The sequence below is a fragment of the Salminus brasiliensis genome, chromosome 16 (genome assembly GCF_030463535.1).
Source record: "Salminus brasiliensis chromosome 16, fSalBra1.hap2, whole genome shotgun sequence".
NCBI classification, from domain to species: domain Eukaryota; kingdom Metazoa; phylum Chordata; class Actinopteri; order Characiformes; family Bryconidae; genus Salminus; species Salminus brasiliensis.
In genome coordinates this window covers 35,752,304-35,768,549 of record NC_132893.1, presented here as the reverse complement: position 1 = coordinate 35,768,549, position 16,246 = coordinate 35,752,304, and the positions used below count along the sequence as shown (strand labels likewise).

General features: G+C 43.2%; 1 protein-coding gene across 3 annotated transcripts in view; it reads right to left on the bottom strand.

Moving 5' to 3' along the window:
• Nucleotides 1-16,246, bottom strand: part of ppp3ccb (protein phosphatase 3, catalytic subunit, gamma isozyme, b) — a 54,044-nt gene that overhangs the window by 30,843 nt on the left and 6,955 nt on the right. For all 3 annotated transcript variants that reach the window (XM_072659680.1, XM_072659681.1, XM_072659683.1), the window contains exon 2: nucleotides 3,587-3,784. In XM_072659680.1, the coding sequence (XP_072515781.1) occupies nucleotides 3,587-3,784 (198 nt within the window). The remainder of the gene's footprint in view (nucleotides 1-3,586; nucleotides 3,785-16,246) is intronic.

The window sequence follows — 16,246 nt, the reverse complement described above, 5'->3', positions numbered from 1 at the left end:
ATTACATCTCCTCTCGGCAGCACAGAGACTTGTTCGCTTTGTGGCAAAGTGACCTCAGGTCAGAAAATTGTCTCTTCTAGGCAAACAAGAGGAAGTTCCTGCACAGGCATGTTTCAGCAAGGTCAGTCAGTGAAACTGGCTTTTCTAGGGTGCAATAAAAAAAAAGCTGTACAAAAGCTGAGGCAGCGTTAATATGCTGTGTATAGTGTGATAATATACCAGTGGTTTTGTTCCTTTACAGCCATACGTTAAACTGTGCTGGACGGTGCATTAGGTGAACCGCGGTGTGCAGTAATCATTAAACTGGAAAAAAGTACAATTATACTGGACTGCATTATATATTACTTTAATTTTAGTTGATCTGATGTTGAAAAAACAAACAAACAAAAAAAACCAACTCACACGCTGAACTAACAAAACGCAATCTTCAATGTGTGAGCAATCTCAGAAAACCCTGATGAGTGTTTTGTGGTCGTCTTTTGAATTTAGGTAATTAAATTTGAGACAGCTAGCGAAGCACAGACATGTAGACACTGATACTGATGATGTGCATTAGATATATAGGGCTGAAATTTTCCATTTTTAATATATATATATATATATATATATATATATATATATATATATATATATATATATATATATATATATACACACACACACACACACACACACACACACATATATATATACACACACATACATACACTGTCAGGCACGTCCGTAGGCAAACCTGTTATTGTTATTATTATTAAAGATGGGTAGAGTGAGGATTAAAGCACATTCTTACTTATAATACTTCTGTAATGCATTACCTTCACTTATCTGAACTAAACTGCTAAGTTAAATGCACTAAAAGCTTTAAGTCTTTATTTACAGTTTGCTACTTGGGGACTTTGTTTTATATAAAAATGCACAAAGTTGTGTTTGCAGCACTACGATTATTTATATTTTTACATTTAATTGATTTTAATGGATATTTATTAGTGCATCCACTTGTTATTATTAGTGTGACAATTTGGCATAAAAACAAAGCAAACACTTCTAGATATCGGCCAAAAAAAAAAAAAAGGGCAGCGCGTAAGGGCCATCGGCTGACCCAGACCTTTAAACATCGGCAATAGAAAAACCTGTCAATCTCTAATGTGCATATCTATAGAGTGCAATACATGAACAAACTGTAGAAACCTAAACTGTAGAGACTAAACCCTGCTGCATCAGCAGAACATTTAGTTAAAGGTTCTAAACACCAGTAAACTGAGTTAAATGCAGAGTATCTAAACACTCGCTGCTCGCTAAACACCTGCTCAAAAAAGAGCTTATTAAACACATGCCGAGCTCTAGGTGTGCTGGATGCGGCAGCGTGGGCAGCTACATCACACTGCCTTCATGCAGAGAAGAGTCCGGGTTATTTACCTTTATTTATCAAGCATTTCTCTGATAGCAAAGCAAGTTCGGTGGAAGCAGAAACGTGGGAGTGTTTATGGTTAAGTGATGGGGCGCTTTTTGAAATCTATCAAACATCAAAGACACATTCTGGTTTACACTGTGTCGGTACCACATCCTTGCGACAGCTGCAACACCTCCTCACAGCGAATACGGCAGAGTCACTTCAGCGCTGAACATTAGTACATCTCTGCAGACAGACGCTACATTAATAAACCATCCACGATCTCAGCAAATGACTGAGACCATGCTGTTTCATGTACAGTATATGGACAAAAGTATTGGGACACCTGCTCATTCGCTCGTTTCTTCTGAAATTAAGGGGATTAAAATGAGTTGATTCTGCTTCTGTTGGAGTAACTGTCTCTACTGTCCAGAGAAGAAGACTTTCTACTACATTTTGGAGGACAAGAGAATTAGTGAGGTCAGGACGTAGGATGATGATGATGACCACCCCACCTCATCCTCCTTAACTCCCCAACTCATCCCATCTAGAAGTACTGGATGGAGTTCCACCACCATCATTCCAGAGAACACAGTTCCTCCACTGCTCCACAGCTCCTCAATGCTGGGGGGCTTTATACCCCTCTAGCCCACGCCTGGCATTAGGCAGCATGGAGCCAATAGGGATCTGAGTCCTATTTTCAGTACTTCTGTACAGAGACTAGACAAGCTGTGTGTGTGTGTGTGCACTTGCACATCTGTGTCAGCAATGGGTGCAGCTTAGAGTAGCTAAATGCATTCATTCAGGAATGTCCACAAATATTTGGGCAAACAGTGTAATTGTAGCTGAATGCTGTTCAAATGTATTTTAACATATTGTACTGATCAGTGCTCAATCATTGTGGATCATGGGGGCAAATTCAGTCATCCGTCAATATTGATAAGGCTTTGTTTACATACAGCCCTGAAAGAACTCTACTTAGCCATTTGTACGTATTCTAAATTGCCAACTTGTGGAAATATCAACCCCTCTGTAATCCAAATTAAGTACATGAAGTACAGAAAGGTGAGTAGTCTTATTTGTAAACCCAGGCATCAATGTGCATGTCCAGGATTCAGACAGTGAAAGTGATTGGATTCATACATTTACATAGTGATTACTCTTCTGTTTATCAGATTACTAAAGCTGTACGCCACCTCTCCTGATCGGATAGAAATGTCATTGAGCCCAATCGGATTACTTGATTTTGATCTAGGTTTTTTTTTTTTTATTGTGATCGACCCATTAGTCGATCTGTAAGAGGATTACAGGCTGCATGTAAACAAAGCCATTATTGTTGGGTGCTGGGCTGAGGAAACCATCTGCACTGACTTTACAGCTTTGCAGGACTGAAAGGCCTACCTGTGCTGAGGGTCTACCTGTACTGTGCTGTTTGACACCCCTTCTTACAAAAGCATTCAGCTACTTTACATTGCACCCATTTCTGACACAGATGTGCAAATGCACATATACAGCTTGTCTAGTCCCTATAGAGAAGTATAGGGACTCCATATAGAATAGGACTCTCTGGAGCAGATCAACATGATCCCATTGGCTCCATACTGCCTAATGCCAGGTGTGGGCTAGAGGGGTGTAAAGCCTCCCAGCATTGAGCTGTGGAGCAGTGGAGTGATGGGGCGCTTTTTGAAATCTATCAAACATCAAAGACACATTCTGGTTTACACAGTGTTCTCTGGAATGATGGTGGAAGAGCTCCATTCAGTACTTTTGGACAGGATGATGAGGTGGGGTGGTGATGCTCTTGTTGCTGCATGAAATCAAACATCAGCAACAGCAATGCTGAGTAGAGAGTGTTCTTCCCTGGACAGTTGAGACAGTTACTCCAACAAAAGCAATTATTAATTATTATTATTTTTAAATACCCTTGATTTGGGAAGTCACAATCAACAAGCAGGTGTCCCAATACTTTTGTCCACAGAGTGCAAGTACCTACCTGTATATGAAATATATGACTCCACCTATACAAGAACCTACCTGTACCAACTGACTAACTGCACAGGTACCAAAAGTACCTCTACTGAGAAGAACCCGTACTCTGATGAGAGTCTAACAGTACTGGAACCTCTCTGTGTGGAAGACCTGTTCTTTGTGTATGTGTGCTAGACTGTTTAAGGTATACCTGTATTAGCTGCCTACCTGTAATAGGTGCCTCCACTTCCAGCATGCACTTCTCGTGGCGGAGAATGTTGGCGCCGTCGTTGATGATGCGCAGAGCGACGTCTTCCTCCAGTCGCCCCTCCTTCAGCAGGTGGGCCTTCAGCAGCTCCACCTTGGGCTTACCGTCCTCGTACAGCTCCTTCATGGTAAGGCGCGTCGTTGGGGGATACGGCACGGCTGCAAAAGACACAGAAAGAAAGTAGAAAGAGATTTAGGTTTAGGTCTACAGAGACATCAGCATAACCACCATTACCACCAACTACAAACAAAACCCCCACAGGGCTGAAGCTTCAGCAAACAGATGATCACTACACTCACTAAAACTGAGGCATTTACAACTAAACCCTGAATCCATCAAATTACACTCATCAATTACTGATGAAAAGCTCTGTTCACCAAACAGGCCGAGATTGCGAAAGTGCAAATCACTCTTTTACATGAACCCTACTTTCTGAAGAATCGACCACAGTGGGTTCAGGGTTCTCAGGCAAGCTTTTCACCAAAGCGTACGGGTGCTTCTGATTTGTAATAAAACTTTTATTCTCTTTATTTTATTCTTCCTGTCAACAGCAGCAATTTTAGGACTGTATTAGTGGTGAGATCAATGCATTTTTAGGTTGTCTAAAGTGCACAATTATCAAGAATCAGGGATAAAATAATTAATAAATAAACAAAAGGCCACCTGCATTTCTTCCATTTAATGTGAGCTTTGATGGTCATTTACGGCCTGCCATGAAGCTTTGACATCCCATTGGCTAGCATGATATATATACAGTGATGATGTGTGAGCAAGTGTGTGTGTGTGTGTGTATATATATATATTACACACATACACACACACACACACACACACACTTACTTACTTGCCTTTTCAAATTAAACGAATGATTCATGTACTCACACATCATTTCCAAAAAAACTGACATCAAGAAAACCTCACTGGCATCACCAGCTTCTGGTAAAAAGTGTGTCATCTATAGGGGCGCTTGTGGCCCGACTGAGTCAAACACACACACACACACACACACACACACACACACACACACATACATATACATATATATCGAGCCAGACCCGACTACTCATTTGGTAGACCCGCCCCTCACTCCCAGACCGAGCCTCAGTGTCTCAGACCGTCTTCACTGAGCTTCCAGTGCAGAAGCAGAGCGGATTTCCCCCTGGACTCCCAGTCTGTCCGGTAAGTGGAACAGTGCTCCACCAGTAAAAGTGCAGCTCATGTAAGTTCCTCTACAGCTCTAGAGCTCCTCCATGTACTGACCAGAGAGGACGCCACGCAGGTCCTGCTGCAGACGAGGCTGTCTGTCTGTCAATCACTGCATTCCTAAGTGTAGCCCCGCCTTCTTCAACAGAGCAGAGTAAGGGTTACAAGAGTTTATCCTGCTTTAGTTGAAGCAACTGTCTCCACTGTCCTGGGAAGGTTTTCTGGAGCAGCACTGATGTGAGGATTTGATTGCATTCACCAACAAGAGTGTTACGGAGGTCAGGATGTTGGATAGATGATCACCACCCCACCCAATCATCCTCAACTCCCAAACTCATCCCAAAAGTACTGGATGGAGCTCCACCACCATCATTCCAGAGAACACAGTTCCTCCACTGCTCCACAGCTCCTCAATGCTGGGGGGCTTTATACCCTCTAATCCACGCTTGGGGGATAGAGGGGTATAAAATGTCTATATTCAGACGAATGAACACAAATATTTTAATGACATGAAGTCAAAGGGACACAAATGAAGGTAAAAACAGTGAATCTTGATTCAAGGCTGACGTTAACACCGCAGTGAACCCGTCCCGCCACTTACTCGAGCACAGAGTCAGCGTGGCCTGAAGCTGAGGCTAAGCCCCTGTGTCTGGTTAAGAATATCGTGCTTTAATAAACTGCAGGGACATCCAGGGGCCTCGAGGCCAAACAGCGAGAGGGAGCACGCGGGAGCGGGGTGTTAAGAATGTGGGATTAGGTAAAGCCACAGTTAGCCCAGCATTCCAGGTTCAGACGCTGCTGGTTTAATGCTACAGACACAATTCCCTGGGGTTAGAACAGGCCATCAAGGAAAGCAGCACTCACACTAATGCCTGCTGGTTCCTCACACCATATTGGACACAGGCAGAGCAAGTTACATAAGCCTGTGTTATTCACTCCAGTCTAGGCCCAACGCTATTTGCTAAAGGCATGAGGGGCAAATAAACGAAAAGAGCATTTACCCACTTTCAAGTCCTACATGCAGTCTCAGACATTACATAGGGTCTAGATTATGGGCAACTAGCTCATGACACCAGTTACAATGGACTGGACAAAAGGTTTCTTCTGAAATCAAGGCTATTAAAAAGAGCTGACCCTGCTTCTTTTGGAGTGTGTCTCTACTGTCCAGAGAAGAAGACTTTCTACTAGATTCTGGAGTTTTGAATTGCTGTGAGGATTTGATTGCAATAAGCAACAAGAGAGAACGCCCCACCATCACTCCATGCTCCACAGCTCCTCAATGCTGGGGGGCTTTATACCGCTCTACTAGCCCACGCCTGGCATTAGGCAGCATGGTGCCAATAGGGTCATGATGATGATCTGCTCCAGAGAGTCCTATTCTATTGGCAGTACTTCTCCTCTACAGGGACTAGACAAGCTGTGTGTGCATTTGCACATCTGTATCAGCAATGGGTGCAGCTTATACTAGCTGAATGCAGTCATTAGAAAGGGTGTCCACAAACATTTGGACATGCAGTGTATATTTAGAAGTGTGTGATATCTGAAGCTGATGTATTTGGACATTGTGTACATGCCCACACACACACACACACACACACACACACACACACACACACACACACACACACACACACACACACTTTCTCAACCCACTCAGACTGCACCCTGGTCTTCATTTTATAGTTCCTGTGAGCCACGAAAATAATATATACATAAATCTATAAATGAAGATATATATATATATATATATATATAAAAGAGCAGGGCGTAACGGTGCAGCCGAACGCTAAGCAGCGCTATTTTAGACGCAGTAAGGTTTCGATCTTGTTTATAGATCATAAGCCATAGAGTGTCCTAAACCACACCGACACGTCTGTGGCACCCTAACAAAAAGCCAGCTGTGGTTTGAGGGGTGAGAGAAGTGTGCAGTGGCTCTAATCATGATCTACTCAGGTCAGTTCGGCTAAGATTAACAAACGTTCTGCAGCAACTGCTGTGCTGCCCTCTAACAAATAACCCCATAGTTTCATCACTTATAACCGATTTATCAAACAAGCGGTCATTAGATACTGGGTGTGTCCATAGCATAAGCCCCGCCCACCTCTCACACACTACTCTGATCATTGGTTTTCATGAACGAGAGACGTTCAGATGACAGCTGGGGGGGTTATCGGCTGTACACTCGAGAGTAGATGTGTGGGAGACTGGGGTTCGATTCCCGGTCTGGGTGGCTATGCTGCACTACACCAATAAGAGCCCTTGTGCAAGACTCCTAACACTGCACTGACCCTCCTCTGTAATACCAGTAACCGTGTAAGTCGCTCTGGATAAGAGCGTCAGCTAAATGCTGTAAATGTAGATGCACCCTCAATGTCAACGCAGACAGCAAGCGGGGAGGCGGAGCTAAGTGAGAAGAAGGCAGGGCAGAAAGTAGCCAACCAGATGCTTTTCTGCTTCAGACGTTTCCAGAGTATGAACATCTGGAAGGCTGCTGCTCACCTCTACGCAATACAGAGAAAAATACTCACAATTTAGTTGATTAAAGTTACAGGAGTTACAGAACTGAATTTTAAACCACTAGGGGGCGCACTAGTCCACTTCGGAACAGCAAAAATGTACATCGTCAGCTGAAAATGGTTCAGTTGGAGAAATTACTTGGGGGTAATGGGCTCATCACAATAACTTTTTTTGGGGGGGACGATATATTGTCCCAGAAATATTGGCAATAAACTTCAGGTCATGTTAAGACTAAGATTTTACACCATTGATTCAGGGGGTCTGCACTGACGTCACGTTCACGCTCGAACACACGCCCTTCAGTCGGACCGGGTGTTTTAGGGAAACGGCCAAACCGGGACTGAATCCAGTGACTATGTGCTGAAGCTAAAGGCTGCTGGACTCGACAGAGACCCATCCACATTACCCAAGAACTGACGGTCCATGGACATCGGTGTGTAGCCTGAACCGTCCAGCTGACTGAGGCTCAGATCACCCCTGTTTAGAGGATAAAGCCTCATACCAGAGTCGATTCAGTAGACTGACTCATCCAGGTTTCCTCACTCTCCCTTTCACTTGAACTTAGCATGTAGACGTTAGACAAGGAGATGGGCAACCCACTGGAGATGATCATGATGTGATGCAACATATAATCTTTCAGTGCCTTCAGTGCTTTCCAGAGAACACTACAGGCACGAGCCTGCTTCTGATTTTATCACTCGTTGCAAAGTTCAGTTCTTTAACTCGTGACTCTAGAAGAACTCCGACTGAGGGCCATCTCTGTTCACACAACCAGGGGGGGAGAGAGGGAGAGAGAGAGATAAGGGATTTGCATGGTGTCGTAACACCTTGGCTAACAGTCACATGACACTGCAGGTGGAGGTACGGTACTCTACAGTGAAGGTGTTCTGGCTCTGCAGCAGACAGGAGCACCGCTGCAGAATCGGCTCGCCTGCATATGAAGGAATGGAAATCTACAGACTTCAACACAAGTGCAGAGACATGACGAGGCAGGACTTACTGCCCTGCTGACTCGCGCCGCTAACTTCATGGTAAAATCAGGCAGAGTGCAGAAATTACCAGATTTTGGGGTGGTGACTTGTCAGAACAGGCACCTTCAGTAACTTATGAAAATTCTTCAGCTTTCACAAAAACCCAGCCTCTGTCCATTTGGGGAGGTGTAAGGCAGTCACCAGCTCCAGCGGTATTTCTTGCTTAACACCAATGGTGCAGAATACCAAACACTAGGGATGCACCGATACCAATACAAGATTTTTCAAGTATCTGCTGATACAGAGTACCGATACCGACCCCAGCTCTGACTTAAATACTCACTAGACGGCTATAAATCCTGATACTCTTTAAAAAGAACAGCAGGTACTGGTTGAGTAACGGCACATTTGAAAAGTTTTAGAGCTATGAAACAATGAAAATCACCACAATGCAGGAAGCAAGTAGGGAAGCATAATCACACCATTTACACCATAAAACAACAAGAAAAGAGAGACTGAAAGACGGCGAGACATGAGGACTGAGTGTTCTCTTCAGTTTAGCTGCACCTCAGAATGTTCTTATGCTTCATTTAATATGATTTAATCACCTGTGAACAACAACAATCACACATCTTATACTATATTCACTGATTAAGTTCATAATCAACCCATCACGCCCCCTACGCTTCCTGTAGTGTATTACAGTCTGTCAGAATGAGCGTGTGGATCATATGAACATTATAGAGCGCCCCCTACGCTTCCTGTAGTGTATTACAGTCTGTCAGAATGAGCGTGTGGATCATATGAACATTATAGAGCATTATAGAGCGCCCCCTACGCTTCCTGTAGTGTATTACAGTCTGTCAGAATGAGCGTGTGGATCATATGAACATTATAGAGCATTATAGAGCGCCCCCTACGCTTCCTGTAGTGTATTACAGTCTGTCAGAATGAGCGTGTGGATCATATGAACATTATAGAGCATTATAGAGCGCCCCCTACGCTTCCTGTAGTGTATTACAGTCTGTCAGAATGAGCGTGTGGATCATATGAACATTATAGAGCATTATAGAGCGCCCCCTACGCTTCCTGTAGTGTATTACAGTCTGTCAGAATGAGCGTGTGGATCATATGAACATTATAGAGCATTATAGAGCGCCCCCTTACGCTTCCTGTAGTGTATTACAGTCTGTCAGAATGAGCGTGTGGATCATATGTGGATCACATTTTGAAAGAAGACCAGATACTATCTAGTAGGTTCATAATCTGCTGCATTAGAAGAAACCAGAAAGCCTATTCTCCCTCATGCATGGCCACATAAGCAGCTACGCCATCAAACACAACAGAACTTCCACCTGGAATAACAGCAAACCTGTAATTCTGACTTTGGTTACCAGTACATAAACTCTTTATAACGATCTGCAAGAGACAATCATGACCCTACAGAGCAGAGCATTTCAGAGGGCCTCGGCTTTCACTGCGGCTGCTTCCTCAAGCGCTGCAGATATTTCCAGTTTGGGATCTCTGCAGTGTTCAGAGCAGCGCAGAGCTGCAGGAGTTTCCTCGTGGGATCCACCGTGCAGTCTGTCCTCCTGAATGGGTCACAGGGTGTCACGCCACACCGAAGTCTGCAGAGAAACGCTGGACTGGCTGGACGCCACAGCTTTCAGCACTGCAGGCACAGGCACAAGACTGCTGCGACAAACCAGCATCTCTGACAGGGCGTTCAGACTCCCAAGGTCTGATCCGATTAAACGAACCCCGGTGCGACTGCTCTGCTGGCATGGACCATTAGAACAAGAGGGAACACTGCCATTCGAACCCTGAACAGGTAGATTTCGGGCAACTTCCAGACGAACTCTGGCATGGTGGTACTGATGAACACCACAGGGTTAAGAGGTGTAAAGAGAGCCGAGCACTGCAGACCTTATATGACCTGTGGAAGCGAAGCTTCTGTTTTGATGCAGGTGAGCATCTGATCAGATTATAGAACAAACAGTGAGCCATTCTTCAACCCCTGATACAGCCTAAAACGACCAAACGCAATCATTTAATGTACTAATGTAGTAATTAAAGTGCATTAAGGCGGCAAGTCGCTCAAGGTCGGGTGTTGCCAGTGATTCAGCACCATTTAATACCATAGTTACACGCAACATCTTGCAGCAAACACCACATAACACAAAATCTACAAGCTCAAACCATGCCTGGATCCGATACTATGATTGGATATTGTTTCCGATACTACGAAAATTAGCTGGCTCTGGTATTGGATAATTAGTCTGATACAAAGGACCAATCAATTCACAGAACCCGATTCTCACACCGCCAGTATTCTAGGCTTTATTCTAGACTAGCTCTTTTCATTGGACAGCAGCGACACACACACACACACACCCAGGACCGATTCCAGCCTCGAGCTCATAATCATTGGTTTACTTTCACAGAAGAACTCCATTCGAACCGTGGATCAATTGCACAATTTTAAAACATCACTTTCCTGCATGAGTTTTTGCTAAATTGATAGGATCCAGGTTCATCCTCGGGTACAAACACTTGAGCGGCGAAGAACATCGCTTTCTGGAACACCTGCCAAAAAGGGGCTGTTTTCTCAGGAGAAGCTTTTTAAGCTGAAGGAGTCACAGGAAACAACTAACCAATCACACAACTCCACAACACCTGCAGTCTGTGGACCACACTGTGTTCTGGGGTTCGCTTCAACCGGATGCTTCAGACTTCGGGAGGACCAGGAATTGGTGTTCTGGACTTCTCGCTCCTGGGCTGCAAAATAGCCATCACACTTGTCCAGATGTCGGGAAAAGGCTCTATTGTGAAAACACCCTAATTACTTGAATTACCCTAAACGATATACCCAACGAACCGCCCTGCCGCCCAGCACTGCACAGAACCTAGGAATTGGAGATGTTGGTACAGAGGCATCTAATCCATCACAGAACTTTAACGGTGTACCAATTACATCTGGCTAAATTCTGAAGTCCTTCACCAGGTCACATAAACCAGATATACTGCCTTCACTATTTAAACAGGAAAACTAGCCCCAACAGTCAGAGGAAAATATCTGCAGTTGCAGGACTAGTAATAATTTTATTATTGTTATTATTATTATTATTATAGTATTATATAAGACTATTTGATTAACACCATACAAATAAGTCTACATCCTGATTTTAAAGACTAATTTTTTTTTTTTATCCAAAATGACATTTTCCCCATTTTCCACCAGAACTATGTCTTTAAATAAAATGTGTTTTTTTCTAATTTGTGATTACTTTTCAAGATAAAGATAAAGAGTTCCTGCTGGTTGTGAAATAAAAACCAACGAAACGTCGTTTTTCTACCAAGTGACACATCGAAACCACAAAAACAAGCTTTTCTACCTCAGTAAACACGCTGCGTTTCAGAACCTCTCATTGTATGAGTGACGGATAATCCAGACAAATGCCAAAATGTGCTTATCAGGCACAATGATCCTTTAAGCTGGTTGGGGGGGAAAGTCTGCTCCAATCAATTCTAACAGTAGCAGAATCGGTACGGTGAGGATTTCGATCTCTGTGAGCAATCAAAGCCCAAACCCATGTCAGTGTTGCGAGCAGGAGGAAGACGCTGCCTCGTTCACGGCTGAGAGAATAAACGCAGGACACCTGCTCATTTGCCTCTTTCAACTGCAGCAGAAACACTGCGCTCACACTGCCTCGGGCCAAGAGCACAGAAAACGAGAGCGCTCCAATTTTTTAAGATTTGCATGCAAACATGAAGAGCCATCCGCAGGAAGGTGGAGAGATTTTACTAACAAATATAATCTGAGCAATTCCCCATCAGCGCTACACAAACGTACACGGCTGGTGTTGACTGATCAATATCAGAAACTGATAGATATCAGATTCCAGTGATGTTTCAAAACTTCTAAATATCTGAAATGTAAACAAGCAGTCAGAGTCGAGGTTTGGTGTGAAACTGAGCTTCGCTGTAGAGAAACCTACCATCTCTGATTTCTTTACAGCAGTGGCGAATGTAACCAGGTGTCGGTCACCATGACTACAACACATACAGTTGCAACTGAAATGATTCAACCTCCAGCGCAAATCAGCTTAATTTTCTTGTTTTTGTGGTTTCGATGCATCTTTTTAGTTTCATTGGTTATTTCATTTCCGAACATGTCATCTGAGTGTCATGTGACCAACAGTTCTGGTAAAGAAAGGATTTTTTTTTAAACTGACAACTGGCTCTGGAAACCCGCAGCGTATGGAGAGCAAGCTGAAGCCCATCAAGTATCAGGAAACCTTAAGAGAAACATCATGCCTTCTGCGAGGAAGCTGATGCTTGGTAGTCACTGGACCTTGCAACAGGACAATGATCCCAAGCATGCCTTAGGTCCACTGAGGCTTGCTTTCAGAAGAAGTCCTGGAAGATTCTGGAATGGCCGTCACAGTCGCCTGACTTGAAAACGAAAGAGAATCTTTGGTGGGAAGTGAAGAAGGCGCTTCCAGCAGCAAACCCAGGAGTATTAGTGAACTGGAGGTAGAGCTGGGCAATATGGTAAAAACACCATCACAATATTTAAAGATTTCCTTCACGATACATAATATTTATCATAATACATTAATCACAAACTAAATTCATCAGTAGCAACAGTAGATTCTTAGAAACTACTATTCAGATCCTCTCCTTTATACTCAACATCTGCTGCTCTTCATCTAATTAAACCAGTCTAATTACTAGAGATGCTCCGATCAAATATTAGGATCGGATATCTGCCCCGATATTAACAAAATTAGCTGATTCAGGTATCAAATAATTAGGCAGATCCATGAAACTAACCCTTTCACTTTAATTTGTTGGTGAGACCGCACTAAAGGTGCAAATAAATAAATGACAAATGGCAATTTATGAATTTGTGTGTTAATTTGTATATAAATTAACGTTTAAGTCAATCCTCATGCCGTAAGTCTCTCGGTGTATGGTTTAGTAATTCAGCAATGGTATCAGACTGGTATCGGGTACCGACTGATATGTAAAGTTTATGTATCAGAAGTGAAAAAGCCGGATCGGTGCATCCCTAATAATTACACTGTTAGTAACGGAACCAGCAGATGATTAGTGTTTATGAAGCACTAACTGTATCCTCAATATGCTTAGAAAAGCATCACGATACCATAAAATATCGTCATATCGCCCAGCTCTAACTGGAGGCCACTGCCCATGAGGAAAGGGGATGAGATTCCTCAGGAACGCTGCTGTTAGTCACGCTGAGATTTGAGATTTGATTGGTTTAATCGCAAACAGCTGACCGCCTGGAAATTTGGCTAATAAACCTTACTGTAAAGTTGGGTTGAATAATTTCGACTGCAGCCGTAGAGCCATTTTAATTACTATCCAAACTCGCCAGTGAACCCTCTTGTGCCTTCTGATGAAGACTAAGATGAAGCTTAGCGAGTGTCTGAGAAGGAAAGGGAACGAAGCTGGTCTACAGTGAGTGACGTTCAGCACTGAGGACACTTGGTTTTAATAGAGAAGTGATCACAGAACCTTATTTTAAGTTCAATGGCCGTAATTCACTGCAGCGCTGCTTTTTATAACTGCTGCCCTTTTGCATGGTCTTACAGTCTGATGCTCTTCACTATGACATTTAATCAAGTGGCATTCGGGAAACCATCAACATGAGGATGAATGTGTCTTTGTTGTCAGTTTACTAGACTTGGATTACGTTGAACTTTTATTAAAAAGATTTTCCAAAGCAATAAAAAATTAGTCATAGTGCTGGACAATGAACTATTCTTACTATCATTAATGCATAAATAAAATACCAATTATGGCATATAATTACTTTTATGATAATGATTCTCTACCAATTATTCTATTCATGCAGCACCCACAAGTGTGTTCTCTTAGATATTAGCTAAGCTGGACAAGTTGTACATAACTGAACCCTACACAGACTGTAAAATAGGGTGTATGTTAATGATCTACACTGAGGAGGAGGAGCTACAGTCTCTCATTAGGGTGAATAATATTAATAACGCTCTAAATGTAGGTATTGTGATATACACTGAGGAGGAGGAGCTACAGTCTCTCATTAGGGTGAATATTAATAACGCTCTAAATGTAGGTATTGTGATATACACTGAGGAGGCGGAGCTACAGTCTCTCATTAGGGTGAATATTAATAACGCTCTAAATGTAGGTATTGTGATATACACTGAGGAGGAGGAGCTACAGTCTCTCATTAGGGTGAATATTAATAACTCTAAATGTAAGTATTGTGATATACACTGAGGAGGCGGAGCTACAGTCTCTCATTAGGGTGAATAATATTAATAACGCTCTAAATGTAGGTATTGTGATATACACTGAGGAGGAGGAGCTACAGTCTCTCATTAGGGTGAATATTAATAACGCTCTAAATGTAGGCATTGTGATATACACTGAGGAGGCGGAGCTACAGTCCCTCATTAGGGTGAATATTAATAACTCTAAATGTAGGTATTGTGATATACACTGAGGAGGAGGAGCTACAGTCTCTCATTAGGGTGAATATTAATAACGCTCTAAATGTAGGCATTGTGATATACACTGAGGAGGCGGAGCTACAGTCCCTCATTAGGGTGAATATTAATAACTCTAAATGTAGGTAATGTGATATACACTGAGGAGGAGGAGCTACAGTCTCTCATTAGGGTGAATAATATTAATAACGCTCTAAATGTAGGTATTGTGATATACACTGAGGAGGCGGAGCTACAGTCTCTCATTAGGGTGAATATTAATAACGCTCTAAATGTAGGTATTGTGATATACACTGAGGAGGCGGAGCTACAGTCCCTCATTAGGGTGAATATTAATAACTCTAAATGTAGGTATTGTGATATACACTGAGGAGGCGGAGCTACAGTCTCTCATTAGGGGGAATATTAATAACGCTCTAAATGTAGGTATTGTGATATACACTGAGGAGGCGGGGCTACAGTCTCTCATTAGGGTGAATATTAATAACATGCAAGTCTTCTGGAAAGCTTGCCCAACCGCTCAGCAGCAGCTATCTGTGGGCGGAGCAGAAGACATTTATGGAGCGTTTAAGATTCTCTTTGCTCAGAAAACTTCAGACAGGGGCTAACCCACTCCTCTGAAGTCTCGTTAAGCCTGCACTGCAGACAGCGTTCACGCCCTAAACTTCAACTTAGACACATGACGGCACGTCACCATGGCACCGTCTTGTGCCCGAGCGAGAAAAAGTCCAAGCAGTCTGGCAGTGAGCCTAATCAAAACATTCGACAGCACTTAACAGTGTGGGCTGAGAGAAACGCCGTCCGTCCACGCGCTCTGGGCTTCAGCCGAGCGCTCGTCAACACGCTGTCTGGCAGCGAACTCGACTCCCACTCACCACTTCAATCACAGTCCAGCTCCAGAATCATTCACACGGCCAACAAGAGAAATAACACCCCGCTTTATTCCCCTTTTCTTGTTTTGTTCTCAGGTTCGCGGTAAAGACACAGAGCAAGTCCCCAACATAACTGAAAATACTGCCTCAAAAGCCACCGACTTCGTTTATTATGTGACATTTAACCCTCGGAACGCAAGCTATTTAAGAACTCCAGACAACATCTCCAGCCATAACGAAGTGGAATCACGCTAAACAATAAAAATAATGTACTGCCTGTTTAATTTCATTTTCAGGGCTACAGTATCATCAATACACCACCAGTACACCTCCCACAATCTCCTGGCTTCAGTGCAGCCACATGACTCAATCTCCTCAATCTCCAAAATTAAGAACAGGCCAACCTTCTCCTTCATGTTGGAGAGAATCAGTGTCAAAGCACCAAAAAACACAAACGCCACCCTTCTACCAAAGTAATCAGAGGCAGTGTCCTGAAGGTTTCTACTTCTGATGGACTACTGTAGTCACCAGACATC